Raw genomic sequence first — 16,441 nt, 5'->3', positions numbered from 1 at the left:
CTTAAGGACATGCTCACCATTCAGTGATGTTGCCCCTCTCTTATTCTTATACAAGTCACTAGTTAGAAATCTTCTAGAATATGCCTCTGAGATCTGGAATCCATATTGCAATGGCCAAATTCTCATTCTGGAGCGTTTACAAAACACATTTCTGAGATATATGTATTACAAGAAGTTTACTGTCTACTGTCCATTTGATATCCCAACTGATACGCTGAGGTGTATATTTGGAATTAAAACATTAAAATCAAGGAGGGATGTCAGATCCCTTATTTTCTTTTACAACTTACTTAACAATGAAATAGATTCTGCTTATTTACTTTCTAAACTTAATATCTACATATCATCCATAGCTCGTCGTTCTTCATTTTCTTTTCTTGTAACACGCTCCAGAACAGAGAGTCATTATAACTCTCCAATTAATAGAATCCAAAGGCTTTTCAATCTCTTTTCTTGGCGCCTAGACGTCTTTGGGTGCTCTCGTGGCAGATTCCGCAACACTCTGAAGGGCTTAATTTAGGATAGATATTTGTTGCCAGGTTTCCGTATGACATTTTTCTTTCTCTCTTTTTTATGACTTCTTCTTCTCAGTGCCCACATGATTCTTTGTTATTTCTGTATTGCATGGTTTGTGCCCATGTAAGATATTTTAAGTGCATATTTTCCCACCTCCCATATTTTATCTTGGAAAGTAGTTTCGGCAATAGATAGGATTAGATAGATTCAGGATAGATAGGAATCCTAGCTATAAGATAGGATTTTTTTTAAATAAAAAACATATTTCTTTTGTTAAGAAGCTTTTTTTGTTATATAATTTATTTTGTTCTTATTTTATTTCACTCTTGTTTTATTCTCAGCTTGATGTTTATTTTAAATCTAATTTTTTTGAATGAATAATGTTGTAATGTATCAAGGAGACATATAAGGGTTTAACCTGTTGTCTCCATGTATGTATTTATGTGAATAAATAAACAATAAATTTTCCACTTTTCAACCGATTTTGAATTATGATACATGATTTTGAACCGCCTTGACGAGCCGGGAAGAATGAAGTGTAGTATGATGAAATCTGAGCATTGTGTCAAAAGTTATAAGTGTTTGAAATTTTGATCCTTGAGGTGTGCTGAAGCGCGCCTCTCCACTAGGAAATACTGGAATGAAGTGCATCTAAGGGGTGATTCTCATAGAACATAATCTCATGAACTAATGTCATTGTGCGAAATATCAGTGTGAAGACTATGTAGTTGGTGATGATGGTTCAAGCTGAAAATTAGGTGTTTTTCACAATACAAGGAGCATTTTTGTCATGTGTACCTGGAAATCTATATGAGATAGAGCGCTCTACCTGATCTCAGATTGTAGAGCACAAAAATACGCCCAGAGGGATTTTGAATTATACATCTAAATGGTGACAATCGGAAGATATTGTTGATCAAAAACTAAAATTCATCAAAATTGATTTTTTCTTCAAATTTCACTCATTTTTGAAAAAATCATAACTCAGTACTCATTGGAGATAGAGAGTTCCGAACGAACTCATTTTATTCAGAATTTTATAATCTAAAAAAAGGCTAGGGCAAATTTTTCTGTCCGATTACGAGATTTGGCAGAAATAGCTGAAAACTGGAAAATGAGCAAATGAGCTGAAAATACGAGTACGTGATGACTTATAGCAAGTTTGATGCTCACTGCCAGCCCATTTTTCAACGTCTGGGCATCCTTACTGTGTATGGACTTTACATATTAGCATCACTCTTGCACGTCAAAAAACCCCAGTCTATGTTCTCAAGAAGAGAGGAAGTGCACTCCTACAATACTCTTTAGAGGTATTAAAGTACTCGGGGGAGGACCAACTTGGATGTTCCGCGCCGTCGATTGTCTAGGGTTAAGGATTGTTTTCCGGTGCTGGCAATCAGAATGTTCAACTGCCTGCCGCATTCAGTGAGAAGGGGCCCTCACCTACCGCGTTCAGGAACACCCTATCAAGGTGGCTCATTGGAAAGTTTTTATTCTTTAGAGGATTTTTTCAATGATGACTATGCTGGTCTGTGACACCGCCATCTATGTGTAAAATACAGTTTTAATTTTTGACACGACCTATCCGGGGATGTCTGGTCATCGTTCACGATATTGGATTATTATTAAATTGAAAAATATTTTAATAAAGATTGGATTTTGAGCCTCCCCCCTCAAGAATTTAAAAAACTCAGTCTGCGTCCAAACTCCCTTCCTGTGGGCCCCTGGGTGATTTTTTAGCACAAGTAGGGATGTCAATCCCGGGACTGATTTCCAATCCCGGTATTTCGGGATTATTCAATACCGTATCAATCCCCTGATCCCGGGATTAACAAAAATCAGTTTCATGCATTTTTAACCAATTGTTCCTCCTCAATTACATGTTAAGTAACAGTGTGTGGAGATGAAAAAGGGCTCATTACAGAGGGAGAGGATATTATTGAAATGGAAAAATACTTAGGAATACTATTAAAATTTAACATTCTATTCCTATAAATGTTTTCAAGACTAGGAGTAACGTTTTCAAAAGCTGAACCACTACAAAATGAAATTACGTAGAGCCAACTTTATTTACTTTAACTAAATACTCTACTTATGATAGAGAAAGAGAAGATATGAGGAATAATTAGACAGAGAGAGAATAGATGTTGCTTGTTTATTTCTGATTTCCAAAGTCTTTTCAAAGTTCTGAGTGTATTTCAAAGAAATGACATAAGCACTATTCCAAATATTGCGCCGTCTAGACCAGTGAATATAGAATGTAATAGAGTTTCAGAATATAGAATAGAATTCTTAAGTATAGAATTACATTCTATACTCTGGTCTAGACTGGTTATTGTGGTGCTGTGTAGACAGAAACAAACGTAGAGGCATAACAACCGATCAACAACCATTCTGCGAATGATGCGAATTCTATTTAGCCAGTACAGAGTACAGTATATTTTTATTATGTATAATATGCAACAGGCTGTGCCTGTAGAATAAATTAGTCAAACATAAATTAGACATGCAAACTCATATTCATCACTGTAAATGAATTATATATTGATTTGTTTTTGGAAAAATACAATTCATAATTTCAGGTTTTCTAATCCCGGGGCGATTGACGATTAGAAATCCAGGGATTGTTAGGTATCAAAAATGGACCGAGATCCCGGGATTGACATCCCTAAGCACAAGGTACGGTATCTGAACTTTTAAAGAATCGCAAAAAGTGCATTTAAAACATGCATTAATCACAACATAATAACCAGAGACAAACAAGTAGATAAACTTTACGCTTATCATTTTTTTCTCTATGATATAACTTTTAGTCTATTTCACAATTGTAGGTATAGCATACAAGAATATACCTTACATAACACAGGCTTTATCCGAAAAAAATGTAAAAGAATACCTTAATGTAAATTTCTAGCTAAGATATAAAAGTTGACAATAATTAAAACAAAGTTTCAAATGCAAATATCACGGTTTTAAAATGAAGATTTAAAGTTCTAAAGTAAAATACGACCCACCTGCTTGAATGCAAGAAATGTCTACAGTGATAATTTGAATTTATCCTAATGTTTTACTTTTTATATTTACTCATTAATTTGATATTATTTACAATTTAGACCAAATACAAATATTATGAAGTAACCTATGCTTCAACTTTTGAATCAGCAACATACTTCCTAAAAACAGGTGTAGCAAAGTAGCAGCTTGAGTGAAAAATACATGTCAACCTCCATCAAATAATATTATATGATTATGAAAAAATTTATTTTAGTTGTTAAATGCATTGAACAACACGAATAAAATATAATAGATGAATGAATTTGAATACAAAGAGTTCCTCATAGCGTATTCTTTCCGATATAAAAAGAACAATAAATTATACGTCGTGGACTTTGACCGTCATCTTATTACCTTGAAAGCATACCCACATACATAGCATCATAATAATTATCCATGCTATAAAGTCATAATTATAGTGAGCTCCACCACGTTATAATGGCAGTGTTTGATCAGCAATGGTATTGCTATCCTCTATCATTCAACAAAGTGGATAGCGGTATCTCTTTCTCGCTTTGCTCTGTTGCCAGATCGTCTTTTAACAATGTAGAATTGATAATTAATTAACAAAATATTTTATCTTAATTATAAAAATTCATTATGAAATTTATTGAAAAATATAATCATTTCTTCTGTAATAAAATATGATTGATGATTTCAATTTTAAACGAGAATGAACCGTTAGTACTACATCAATAGACCATAAATCAGCTACCATCTATAGATACCATTGAACAGAAGATTGGCAACGTTCTTCTCCTATCTTTCTGTAATGCCATTATAACATGGACCTCACTATAGTTACTGCATTCTATAGTGAGGTCCACATGTCTTGTGAATGCCTTTTATAGACAGTAGCTGATACAGGTTTATTGATTAATGAACTTCAGGACTCTGCCAGAGACGGTCTTGAAGAGGAGACTGCTTGAGGGCTTTCTTTCAGGAGAACCCCTTTTATTCTCTGAGGTAGTTCTATGATGGTGATCCTCAGACTGTAAGTAGATACTTCTTGCATTAGTCTTGCTGCTGCTTTTTGTGTTTTGACGTGTATTTTTGTTCTTGACCTGTCTTATGACAGTTTTTTATGTTCTTGACTTGTTCACTTGTGGCCATACCTATGACCACGCCATAAACAGAAACTCATTATTATTATTATTATCATAATCATCATGGTGTGATCATCGAAACTAGTTGTTGAACTATTTTAAAACTTTTTGAAAATGAAGGGTGCTTCAAGGTTTTTATTTTGTTTCATTAATTTAAAAAGTAGCCCATGTGAATGAAGTGTTTTTAGGTTTATTGATGTAATATTGACAGATCATTCTTATTTGAAATAATAAATTATATTTTATTAAGCAAGAAACATAAAAATTTTCCTCTAAAACGCATATTTTTTTAGTTATAACCTTCAAAAGCCAAAAAAAAAACTTTTTTCAATTTTTATTCTGGAAGCTCCAAAATAATCATACTACAATATCCCAAAGATTTATCTAATTCCAACTTTTACTTTGGTGAATTGGAGCTTCCAGAATTGATCCAATATCCTCGACATTATTAGAATTACAGACGATTTCTTGAAAATTGGCATATTTTTGCCACCATCTTGTTTTTTTTATGTTGACAAATATTATTGAGACTGCCATCATGGATAATCTCTTTTTACAAATCATTGCAAAGAGATTGATATCATTCCCAAGTCTGCACCTTCAAGGAGTCATGAGTTACACAGCTTTCTAATTGTTGGGATTGGCATTTGGTTTTCCACTGCAAACAGTACTTTTCTCTCTTTTTCCGATGAAGCTCTAGCCGTAAAACATGGACTTACAGCCTCCAACTTACAGCCTCATGATGTTATTTCAAAGCTTTGGGAATTTTCTAGAACACTGTACCAATAACATTAGTGTATGTCTACTGGGAATACATTTACAGGATGGAAAGTGAGATATTGTCCCTGAAAAATGTATATTTCAAGTTTTTGAAGTTGAATAAATCATGAAAAGAGTAGTCGAAATGAGACTTTTCTCTCGAACATCATGGTTTGGTTAATTCTAAACACTTTGGTGATAAAACCAATCCGATATCTCTCACAATAACTGAATAGCAAGCGATGTAAAAATTCCTGTCAATAATGACCACTATCTTGAATTTTTCAATGATGCTGAATATTTTCATCAATATTCTTATTCGGCTTGTTGTAACAAAGAAAGTATTTATCTTGACCATTTATTTCAACAAGTATTTATCTTTACCATTTGGAAGTATCTATCTTGAAGTAGTTATGAAAAAATCGGTTTTATAGTTACAGCTTTTCTATGGAGGGGGCTGGAGAACTCATTTTTTGATGTATAGCACATTGAGATATATCGTTCTAAAATTGAAAAAATGCTCTAAATTTTATAGATTTGAAATTATTCTTTATCTCTTGCACAAAAAATTTATAATGGAATGAAGTTTGAAAAAAAAGAAAAAAGATTTTTTGGGCTTTTGAAGGTTATAACTAAAAAATATGCGTTTAGATGAAAATTTTATGATACACTAGCTGTCAGGCTCGCTTCGCTCGCCATATCCGTCTAGCCAGGGGGATCCGCCCCTGGACCCCCCCGACTGGATCGTCCAAGAATGAGATCAGCAGGCTCGCTTCGCTCGCCTGCATTTTTCATTTGTAGGCCGATCATATGTTAGGACGATCCAGTCGGGGTCCAGACTAAACGTCTGGCTAAACGGATATGGCGAGCAAAGCAAGCCTGACGGCTAGTAATATAATATTCCCAGGAATAGCTCTGATTGAAGTAGCAGTGCCCAATCAATTTTTCCGCGGTAAATGCATTTCAATCTTCAACTTGGTGCCAACCTAACAAAGTCAACTCAACTTAATGCCAACCTGACAAAATTATTAATTTAGTTACCAGTTAACAACTGTTTCGATTAATATTCGAACAACTCTCTAGATTATAGTTCTATATTAACATATGGTATGGACATTTTTCAATAATTATAATTAAGAGAATAAGAAGAATATACATGTTAAAAGACGAACTTTAAACCCTTAAAAACCACCCTTAGAGTTAAAATATTGCCAAAAGATATCTTAGTGCGTCTCTAAAGGGCCAACTGAACATACCTACCAAATTTGAACGTTTTTGGTCCTGTAGATTTTTAGTTCTGTGAGTGAGTGAGTCAGTCAGTCAGTGAGTGGGTGCCATTTCGCTTTTATTATATAGATAAATTGTAGAGAAAGATTTTAAAAATATTTTCGTCTGAATAAAAGTTGAATATCTTGAACGGTTATTGAAATACAAGCGACATAGCAAAACCCTGAAAATTTTGGCGGCCATCCTGTTTCCGAGGTGTTTGCCTGTGATTTCGACTTATCATCATCACGTTCCTCATTATGCTAGACCTAACGAAGAAATTAAGACATCTTTCACGGCTGTTACCCATAAATATAATGATCACGGAACAACGAGCTAAAATATAGTAAACCATAGAGTGGCTGTTGGTGTGCTTTCAGCGCTCTCAATGTGTTACACGGCCAACTAAGGGCAGCCATGACAGAGAGAGGCAAGAAGAGTCTCTATTGCCAGTCTGCCAATTCAGGAATAGGTGTGTTTTTGACGTGACAACGTCTTATAAATTGGTTTGCCGGGTGACACTTCAAGAAACTGCGTTACGTTCCCACGTTATGCGCTCACAATGAGAGCGAGTGAGAGCGGTCGTTTCGGTTCTCGGTCGTCTGGAAAGAGCACGAATAGGAGCAGTGGCGTGCAACCACCTGGAGAGAGAGTGAAACGGAGCAGTCAACCTGCGCAGGCGCCGTAAGCATTCACGGAGCCAAGACCTTAAAGATGCATATCTCTTCAAGGTCTTTGCACGGAGCAGTCAACCTGCGCAGGCACCGTAAGCAATCTTCTGTGACTGCGCCTGCTTAGGTGAATAAGTGAATAGGTTATGTTGTAGAATTAGAATTCACATTCACAATAATGCATAATCACATAATCATGCATAAGTGAATAGGTTATGTTGTAGTAATCACAATGTTGTGGTTCAGGCGAGATTCTTTGTATAAATTAATGTTTTAAATATATCTTTGTATAAATAAATGTTTTAAATTGTTACTATTATTTCATCCTTCTTCCTACAATATGAATGAATATTCACATTAAAATTATTTTACCACTCAAAGTCGTCATCACGTAAAACTTTCGCCTGTATACCGACTTTACAGGCAACCATGCAATTTTTGTGAGTTAAATTGATTTCTATGACTAAATACTATCATTATGATATTTATGATGATGGTATTGCAATCTTGACTGGAATGAACTATCAGACATCAGCTTATATTACATCAAAAAAATAACAAACTAAGGCCGGTATTAGACGTAAGCCTAATATTTCTATCATATTATGCAGATCGCATATGAAATAAGTGGAAGAAAATGATATTTTTCATATCATAATCATGATCATAATTTAATAATATTATATAATAATATGTTAGGCCGGTATTAGACGGTAATAGTTCTATGATATGGAAAAATATGATTTTGTACAACTTATTTCATATGATCTGCATATGACAGAAATATTACCGTCTAATACCGGCCTTGGTTTGTTATTTTTTTGACCATCATATTTTTGGCCATTCAAATTTTCCGCCCCTTCTTGCCTCTCTCTGTCATGGCGTAACAGGAATAGCGGCCACTCAGCCACACTATAGTTTACTATATTTTAGCCTTCGACCATTAATATAATGGTCGAAGATTTTAGCTCGTTGCTAGGGAATGACATTTGCGCCCGGACTAATAGTCGCCATTTAGAAGATAAAGGAAAGAATCGGCTTATACTTACATGTATGGGATAGGAAATACATGAATGACACATCTGAACAAATGAATTGATTAAATTGAAATTTTGAATTCACTGAGGATAGACATGGGCTCTCTTCTTCGTTGCTATGATTCGACATTTTGACAAATTATGCCGTGTTCAACCCTGCAATAGATATTTTGAGTTCCAGATATATTCAGAAAACTGTTGATTGTCTACTATCAAATCGAGCAATAGAAATTTTTTAATTCAACTGCTCATGTAGGCTACACGCTGAGGTAGCTCTTGCAGATTATATGTCGACTATGAAAGTCGATACTGATAACACAATCGATTTTGATGACCAGCTGTTTTATGTCAGTAATTATTAAGGGTGTTTATAAATTATTATAAAATCATGGGTGTTGTAAATTTATTACATTTGAAACATCAATTCTTCAAATGAAATGATCAATATTTATCAATTCAGAAACTATCTATTAAATTTACAACAAGATTTACGTTCTTCGTTCGGCAGATAAAGTTATTTAAGTCGTTGAAGTATGGCGAATTTAAAGTTGTCATCTTACGATTTCATCCAAAACTCATTTTGTCCATTAATTGCAACATTTTGTAGCCCCAAAGTTGATCAAACTTGTAGAAAAAATAATCTATCCTTTACAGAGCTTGTTCAACCTTTCTGCAAGATCGGATCTGAAGGTAAGAAATGTTCTATATTTTGTTAGGTTAGTTTTGTTTGATCTCTAACTTCTTGTCTAGTCTTTGCTGATAAGATACAGATGTGATACATGCTTTATGAATACAGATTCTTATTTCGGGTGATTTCTAGACAACTATTGAAATAAATGTTATTATTAAACTAGGTTCTTACTTGAAATGCTAATTATGTAATTATTAAAAGACTAGTCTATTATGTTTTTACCAGACCATTATTTGGGGTTCAAACTTATAGATGTACTGATCTGATCCCTAACCCCTTCCAGCATATTATTGCAATTTTAAAACAAAAACCCAACCTACCCTTTAACCGTTGAAACATAATAAACATAACTCATGACACCAACCCCTTCCAGCATATTGCAATTTCAAACCAAAAACCTATCCCTCTAAGTCCAACCTAACCTTTTACCCTTGAAACACCAATAAACATAACTCATGACACCAACCCCTTCCAGCATATTGCAATTTCAAACCAAAAACCTATCCCTCTAAGTCCAACCTAACCTTTTACCCTTGAAACGCCAATAAACATAACTCAACCTGATCTCTAACCGGCGTATTTCTAGGTGTGTGAAACGTCTTGAACAAATTGAAGTTAGTAAAACTAATTTTTTTCAAAATTTGTGATGAGTAGCCGCCGTTAAATTTTTGTGATCAAAATAACATACTAGATCGATCCCAACCAAAAATTTGATAACAGGTAGCCTATAATGGCACTGGACCTAGACTTTAGTCAAAACATTTTAGTAAAATAAGTAGGCCCTACTCACAAACAAATAAGGCTCATTCAGCAACAAACTTGAAAGCATTGCGGAAGTGTACAGGAGTTACCATCCCAATTCTGAGGCTGAATAAGATTGACTTTTACGACCCTCCAGGTAGGGTTGAATCAGTTTGAGAGAAGATCCATCAACTCCATAGAGTTTCTCAAAACAATATCCTAATAAAATAGTGAATTAAATACATTCACTTGTAGAGTTGCTCAGTTCAGTCAGGATCAGCAATACATCTTCTCAGATGTGACACAAAGTGCCAGGTCAGAAACTTAGAGGCTGGATGCTGAACCAAGGCCTCAAACAAGTCCACCGCCTCTGTAGAGGGAGCATGGATCTTCACACAGGTCTTATGAATGGAGTCAGTCTAGCTGTCCTTCCCGCTGTTATGATCTTTTTAGGCTTGTATAGTTTCGCCTCGAAGATGAAAGTCTGTCGAAACGAAATTTCTCATATATGCTACAAGCTTCAGGTCACACATGTCAAGCTGAGGCCCATGCTGCGCCACGCCTGGCCATTAAGGAATCTGTAAAGCAGCTGCTGAAAAAGAAGAAAAATGTATTGAAGAATGTTGAGAAATTCAGCTCAGCACTGGGATGAACGAATAGCAGATCCCAGCTGTTCAAATCCAGAAACTCGTGAAATCGCTTGGACTTCACCCAAAATGTACTGATGATGCCCTGCAGGTTCAGATCCTGGGTCGATAGGAACCCAGGAGACTTATCAGCACAACTAAGTGACCACCGAGAAAAAGATTTGAAGTAGAACCCTTATTGCAGTCATCAATCCTCAAGGTTGTAGCCACATTGTCAAGGCAGTTGAGCCTAGTGGGCTGCCAATTGGCCATATACAGTCCCATAGATCTAAGGAGGTTATTGAAATTCTTAGCTCTATTTTCAGCCTACAGAATATCAATGTTAAATTCACCTCCAACTACGATTTCAAAGTCTGGGTTCACTTCAAGTCCAGCAATGAGTCCCTCAGATTCAAGGTCCCAGCTGGAGAGTTATACACAAAAATAATATAAAGCTTATTAGCGGTAACATAAGCAGATTAATTATATTTTTCAACACAGACAAGAAACATCTACACATGTGCAGAGGCAATACCTACTATTACTTAGAAGTAATAGTAGGTATTGGCTGAGGACATTCAAAGTTATATCAATATAAATAGGCCTAGCATCACCTTCTCATTGGTACTCTATATAACAAAAGAAAATATTCACTTTCTCATAATTATAATTTTTTGAAAGTTTCAGCACATCCAGTGCTCAGTAAAACACAGTATTTAAAATTTTATGTTGATGATTACAATCAGTTCAATCTATCCAGTTCATTTCAAAGGCATTATATACATTATTTAAAAGCGAAACTTTGTAGTTTTTTCGGTACAGTTACAAACTGACTTTATTTTTGAAATATTTGAAATTGGATTGAAATTTGGGTGCAGGTGAACAGTAATTAGTTTTATTGTAATCAGAAGGTAAATAAATTGGAAATCTGGTGAAAATAAGGTGATAAAACTAATCAAATTACTGTATTTTCTACAATAAAAATTCCTTTTAAAACAACTTCATAATTTCAGAGATCTTAGTAGCAGAATGAAATGAGGATGGAGTCGAGGTGAGGGAAATAGATGGAATGCTGGAAATAATCTGTAATTACTATCAGAAGCTCTATAATGACGACATTGGTGACTTGGGAGGCGAGGTTCAGCAGGAGAGAGAGGGTGAGGATGAGGAGTGTCCGGCGATTCTTAAAAGTGAGGTGAAGCGAGCGATTGATCACCTGAAGGAGGGAAAAGCAGGCGGCCCGGATCGAATATCGAATGAAGATTTGAAAGCAGGCGGAAATACGGCAATAGATCTATTAACAAAGCTATTCAATATATGCCTTAGATTCGGAAGAATTCCAGAAATATGGTTGAAAGCCAGCCTGATACTCTTTTTCAAGAAAGGTGATAGGAAAGAGATAAAGAACTATCGGCCGATAAGTCTTCTATCCAGTATATATAAAGTGTTTATTGCGGTTATAACGTATAGGATAGACAACTATTTGACTGGATCAACTTCTGTGAATCAGACCGGTTTCAAGAAAAACTTTTCAACTCTTGACAACATGCTTTATTATTGGAATTGATAAGAAATTCTAAAGACTACAATTCCCAATGGTTCTATTATTTATAGATTATGAGAAAGCGTTCGATAGCGTTACAACAAAATCTGTACTAGATACACTCTATGGACTTGGTATTAGAGGAAAATACTTAGAAATATTCAAGTTCATTTACGAGAGAATGAAAATCGAGGTTAAATTGAGAGGAAAAGAGAAAGTCGTGGAAGTAAGAAGAGGATTAAGACAAGGCGACATTCCTTCGGCAAAAATATTCAATGCTGTCTTGGAAACATGCTTCAGAAATCTCAATTGGGAAGGATATGGAATAGACATTAATGGCCAAAAATTAAATACCTTGAAATTTGCTGATGACGTAGTTCTAATAGGGAGCAGCACAGAAGAAGTTCGTTGTATGCTAGAGGAACTAAATAGCGAAAAAAGGAGGATTGGATTAAAGGTGAACTATGATGAATCCAAAGTCATGTCATTCAACTGCCAAGAAGAGGAAATATTACTGGAGGAAGGGAAAAAAGAGAGAGTGGAAAACTTCATTTATTTGGGACAAAAGATTGGAAAGGACGGTCAAAGGGGAGAGATTACCAGGAGGATTGCGTTGGGCTGGTCGATGTTCAGACGTTTCAATTACCTATCCCGATCTAAAATCGACATGAGTGGCAAAAGAAAACTATTTCAAATGAGCGTTCTGCCAGTGATATTATACGGCTGTAAAACTTGGACATTGAATGAAAAATTAATAAAAAAGCTAAGAACTAGTATAAGATCGATGGAAAGAATAATGATCGGAGTGACAAGAAGAGATAGGAAAAGAAATAATTGGGTTAGGAATGAAACAAAAATCGAAGACATTGGCAAGATAATAGTAGAAAGGAAATGGAATTGGGCTGGCCATGTGGTGCGAACAAAGGACGACAGATGGACGAGAAGAATATTGGACTGGCATCCACGGAATAGGAAAAGGAGCAAGCTACAGATGGGATGAAGAATTCCGGCGAGTTTGTGGAGGAGTAACTTGGCAGAGAGTCGCACGGGAAAGAAAGGAATGGGAGAGGATGAAAAACGTGTACAAACAGGTCTGGCTCTACAGGGATTGAAATGTTTAAGTTGAAATTAATTTTATATGAACTCTACTAATATGATAAGATACTCATTTTATCCTAAATAGGATACCCCAGCAGATGCTGAATTGCGAAGAATATAATTTTATTGTAATTGCAATATTATATTATGTATATTGAGTTTTAGAAGCAATAAAGGGTTATTTATTTATTTAGTAGCAGAATAACATGTAATGGTGCCATTAAGTAATTTTGATAAAACGTACATACTTCTTGAATATTTTCCAGCTTATGTCCAAGATTCAACCGGTTCATCAATCACTGTCAAGAACTTGCGTCTCAATTTGATAGATGTTCACAGTCAACCTCCACAACCCACCAAAGCAAGAAAACTGCTCAACGATTCGGTTAGCTTGGTGACAAACGAACGATTGACCACTTGTGAAATAGGTGTGTAATTTTGTTTTATTATAAATTATTCAATGTCTAATAAAGGCAGCTAGCTATAGGCCTATTAGAAGTGTGAAATTCTCAGTATTAATCCTGCCAAATATTCAATTTCTATCAGGCAAAATTTGTAAATCAGTTGAATTTACTTGTAGAGTAAATTATGTTAATTAAAATTAGTGAATTATACGTTAACCGTATGTTAACGAACTTTACACTTTAATGGCAAACATTATACAGATGCACATTTACGTATTTGAAGCTTGAACATTAACCAACACATAACATTTTCGGAAACTGCATTTTCTCCAGTTATTTTGACCTTCATTTTAAAAAAGTAGTTCTTATCTCATTTTCCTCTCATCTATCACATATTTGGATAAATTTTAAGAATCAAGATTTAGTTGCTTATCAAGGATTGCTTGATTCAAATCTTGTTGATTGCTAATAAAATGATTCTTCTAGTGACATAGTTAATAGCCATTATTAATGAATTATACATTTATATACATTTATACATTGATACATTGGCTACAATGTCATTCTCAACTATGAATGATTGGGAAAGGAACAACAGGAAAGGAATTGAATAATAATAATTATTATTTAATTATTGGAAAGGACTACTTAATCTCTTATTTAGGCTACAATCTACTTGTTTAAGAGTGATATAAGTGATTGAATAAATAACACTAATCATGAAATCAGTGTTAAGAAATCATAATCGTTAGTCAATGATATGAGTGGCGGAATAAATAATACTAATCATAAAATGGATAAAATTCATAGTGATTTTTGTTTTCTGTTTCGTAGGCTCTCTCCTTCTTGAAGTACCAACTGCTTTTCCATGGTTTGAGTCATGGCGCGAAACATTTCTACAAGTTCAGTTTCCATCAGACCACGAGTTTCTCAAACACTATCTTGGATGTATCCTTCATTAGTATTCAAAATCGTTCATGTTCTGTAATGCAATTATTCAATTTCGAAGTTCAATATTCATCATGTGTATTATTAAGCCGGGTCCATACTGAACAAATGTTCGACAAACCTGTTTGTTGAAACAATATGGGAAAATTTTATTATATTTGACAAACAATGTTTGCCCGTGGCCAGTGTGGATGCGTCACCAAACTAAGTGGGGAGAACAGTTTTTTATGTTTTACAACAAACACTGAAAATGTCTGGAAAAACATTAATTTTTTGTTTGACAAACAATGATTGTTCAAACTTGTCCCTAAAATGTTTGTCCCTGAGCCCCTCAACAAACATGTTTGCCGAACATTTGTTCAGTATGGACTTGGCTTTAAATCATCACTGCTGGATTTACATCAAGTGAAATCAATTTTAAGCCAAGACCAGCGTCAAGTCTTTAGCATACCAGTGCAAATCACACAGATGGGCGAATTTTTAAGCCGTGGTTAATGATTGTAATCATCACCGTTGGCGTCCTGCGACTGGCAGTGATGCATCGTGAAGCGATCGAAACTTGATTGAGGAGATAGCTAATTTCCGCTTTCCACTCCTCTACCCACCTAGGGGAATGCAAGATAACCTCCCCTCCACCCCTTTCATTATCCTACCCCGTTTCTTACCCGGACAGTCAGTCCGTTAATCGTTGATCCGTCAGCCACGTTAATCGTTCCGTTAGTTTCTGTATTTGTGTGTTAGGCTGGTCACTAACTGTAGAACATGCATGATACACAGTTGATATTCATTGTTGTGTCATCACAGCTGTGATCACAGCGAAACGCTTCAAGCAACATTTTTTAAAGTAAGGTTTCTGTATCTCCGATCTTTGTTGTTTATTTTTTCTTCGCTGCTCCATTTAAGGTTGAATTATTTTTATAATTTGTAATTTTCCAGTGGTTTATTTATTGTTTCTGTTAGTGTTACTATCTTCCCTTAAGATTTTACACAGTCTTAATTTTCCTGTGATTTCAATTTAATCTATAATATAAGAAAAGAAAGAATTGGCTTATACACGTACGGTATAGGAAATTCACGAATGACGACGCATCATCACGTCTGAACTACTGGACTGATTAACTTGAAATTTTTCATATAGACATAATTTTCTTCAAGATTTCAGTAGGTAAAGTTTTTAATATCAATAGAATTCACTTTCCTCAGCTGTTTCCTAAAGTTTGGACTAACTTATATCTGAAATTTTAGCAGAGCTTCATTTTCTGAACTGCTTTGAGAAGCTTGGTATGTTGATGGTGAAATTGAACATAAAATGGAAGAAAAACTTGATTATGTGCATCTTTCCAGAAAGCTTCACAAAGCAGTTCAGAAAATGAAGCTCTACTAAAATTTCAGATATAAGTTAGTCCAAACTTTAGGAAACAGCTGAGGAAAGTGAATTCTATTGATATTTCAGTGATCTTCAGGAAACCAGGGTTTTATGCAGAAGTATTCAAGTGAATAAGGAGTATAGTATTCAATTTTATCCATTTATGAAAGTTTCCTGAACAGAAATATCAGGCATTCTAGTGGTTTCTTCAAAAGAAAGCAATCCGTCAGAAACGCTGGCCAGAATGGAAGAGGACCTCGCCAAAATGCAGAACTTGCCGCCGAACACACTCCCCAAGTGGTTCAGTCCTACCAACATTCTGCGCTACTACGTGCTTCTGCATGACAGCTCAGACACTCATCAGAAAGTGTAAGTAGTTTTTCAATGTTTCTTCATTCATCACTTTCTTTACATAATTATTCTGGTTAATAGACGTATCTGAACTCTTACTCACAAACATACCGGAAGGTTCATGTAAGTTCGGTTTAGATTATTTTGTGAAATAGCTTAATCATATAATCTTCTTAAAATTGGTACATTTATTGATGTTTTATAAATCTGTATTTTTTTGTGAAACAATAAAATTCAATCCAATTATTACTGGTCTTATTATCT

At 34.9% G+C, this 16,441-nt stretch overlaps 2 protein-coding genes across 3 annotated transcripts in view; one reads left to right on the top strand and one right to left on the bottom strand.

Moving 5' to 3' along the window:
• Nucleotides 1-3,679, bottom strand: part of LOC111044851 (homocysteine-responsive endoplasmic reticulum-resident ubiquitin-like domain member 2 protein) — a 46,109-nt gene extending 42,430 nt beyond the window's left edge. Inside the window, exon 1 of one of the 2 annotated variants that reach the window (XM_022330087.2) lies at nucleotides 3,531-3,679. The gene's annotated coding sequence lies outside the window, so the exon portion shown is untranslated. The remainder of the gene's footprint in view (nucleotides 1-3,530) is intronic. The other variant, XM_039422260.1, reaches the window with a different exon arrangement.
• A 5,061-nt stretch (nucleotides 3,680-8,740) lies between these two features.
• LOC111044845 (trafficking protein particle complex subunit 8) overlaps nucleotides 8,741-16,441 on the top strand; it is a 55,565-nt gene continuing 47,864 nt past the window's right edge. Inside the window, exons 1-4 of the mRNA XM_039422256.1 lie at nucleotides 8,741-9,099; nucleotides 13,375-13,536; nucleotides 14,347-14,460; nucleotides 16,018-16,195. Coding sequence (XP_039278190.1) covers nucleotides 8,943-9,099; nucleotides 13,375-13,536; nucleotides 14,347-14,460; nucleotides 16,018-16,195 — 611 coding nt within the window. The 5' untranslated portion in view covers nucleotides 8,741-8,942. The remainder of the gene's footprint in view (nucleotides 9,100-13,374; nucleotides 13,537-14,346; nucleotides 14,461-16,017; nucleotides 16,196-16,441) is intronic.

This window comes from Nilaparvata lugens, chromosome 2 (genome assembly GCF_014356525.2).
Source record: "Nilaparvata lugens isolate BPH chromosome 2, ASM1435652v1, whole genome shotgun sequence".
NCBI classification, from domain to species: Eukaryota; Metazoa; Arthropoda; class Insecta; order Hemiptera; family Delphacidae; genus Nilaparvata; species Nilaparvata lugens.
This window is presented reverse-complemented; position numbering and strand designations above follow the sequence as displayed.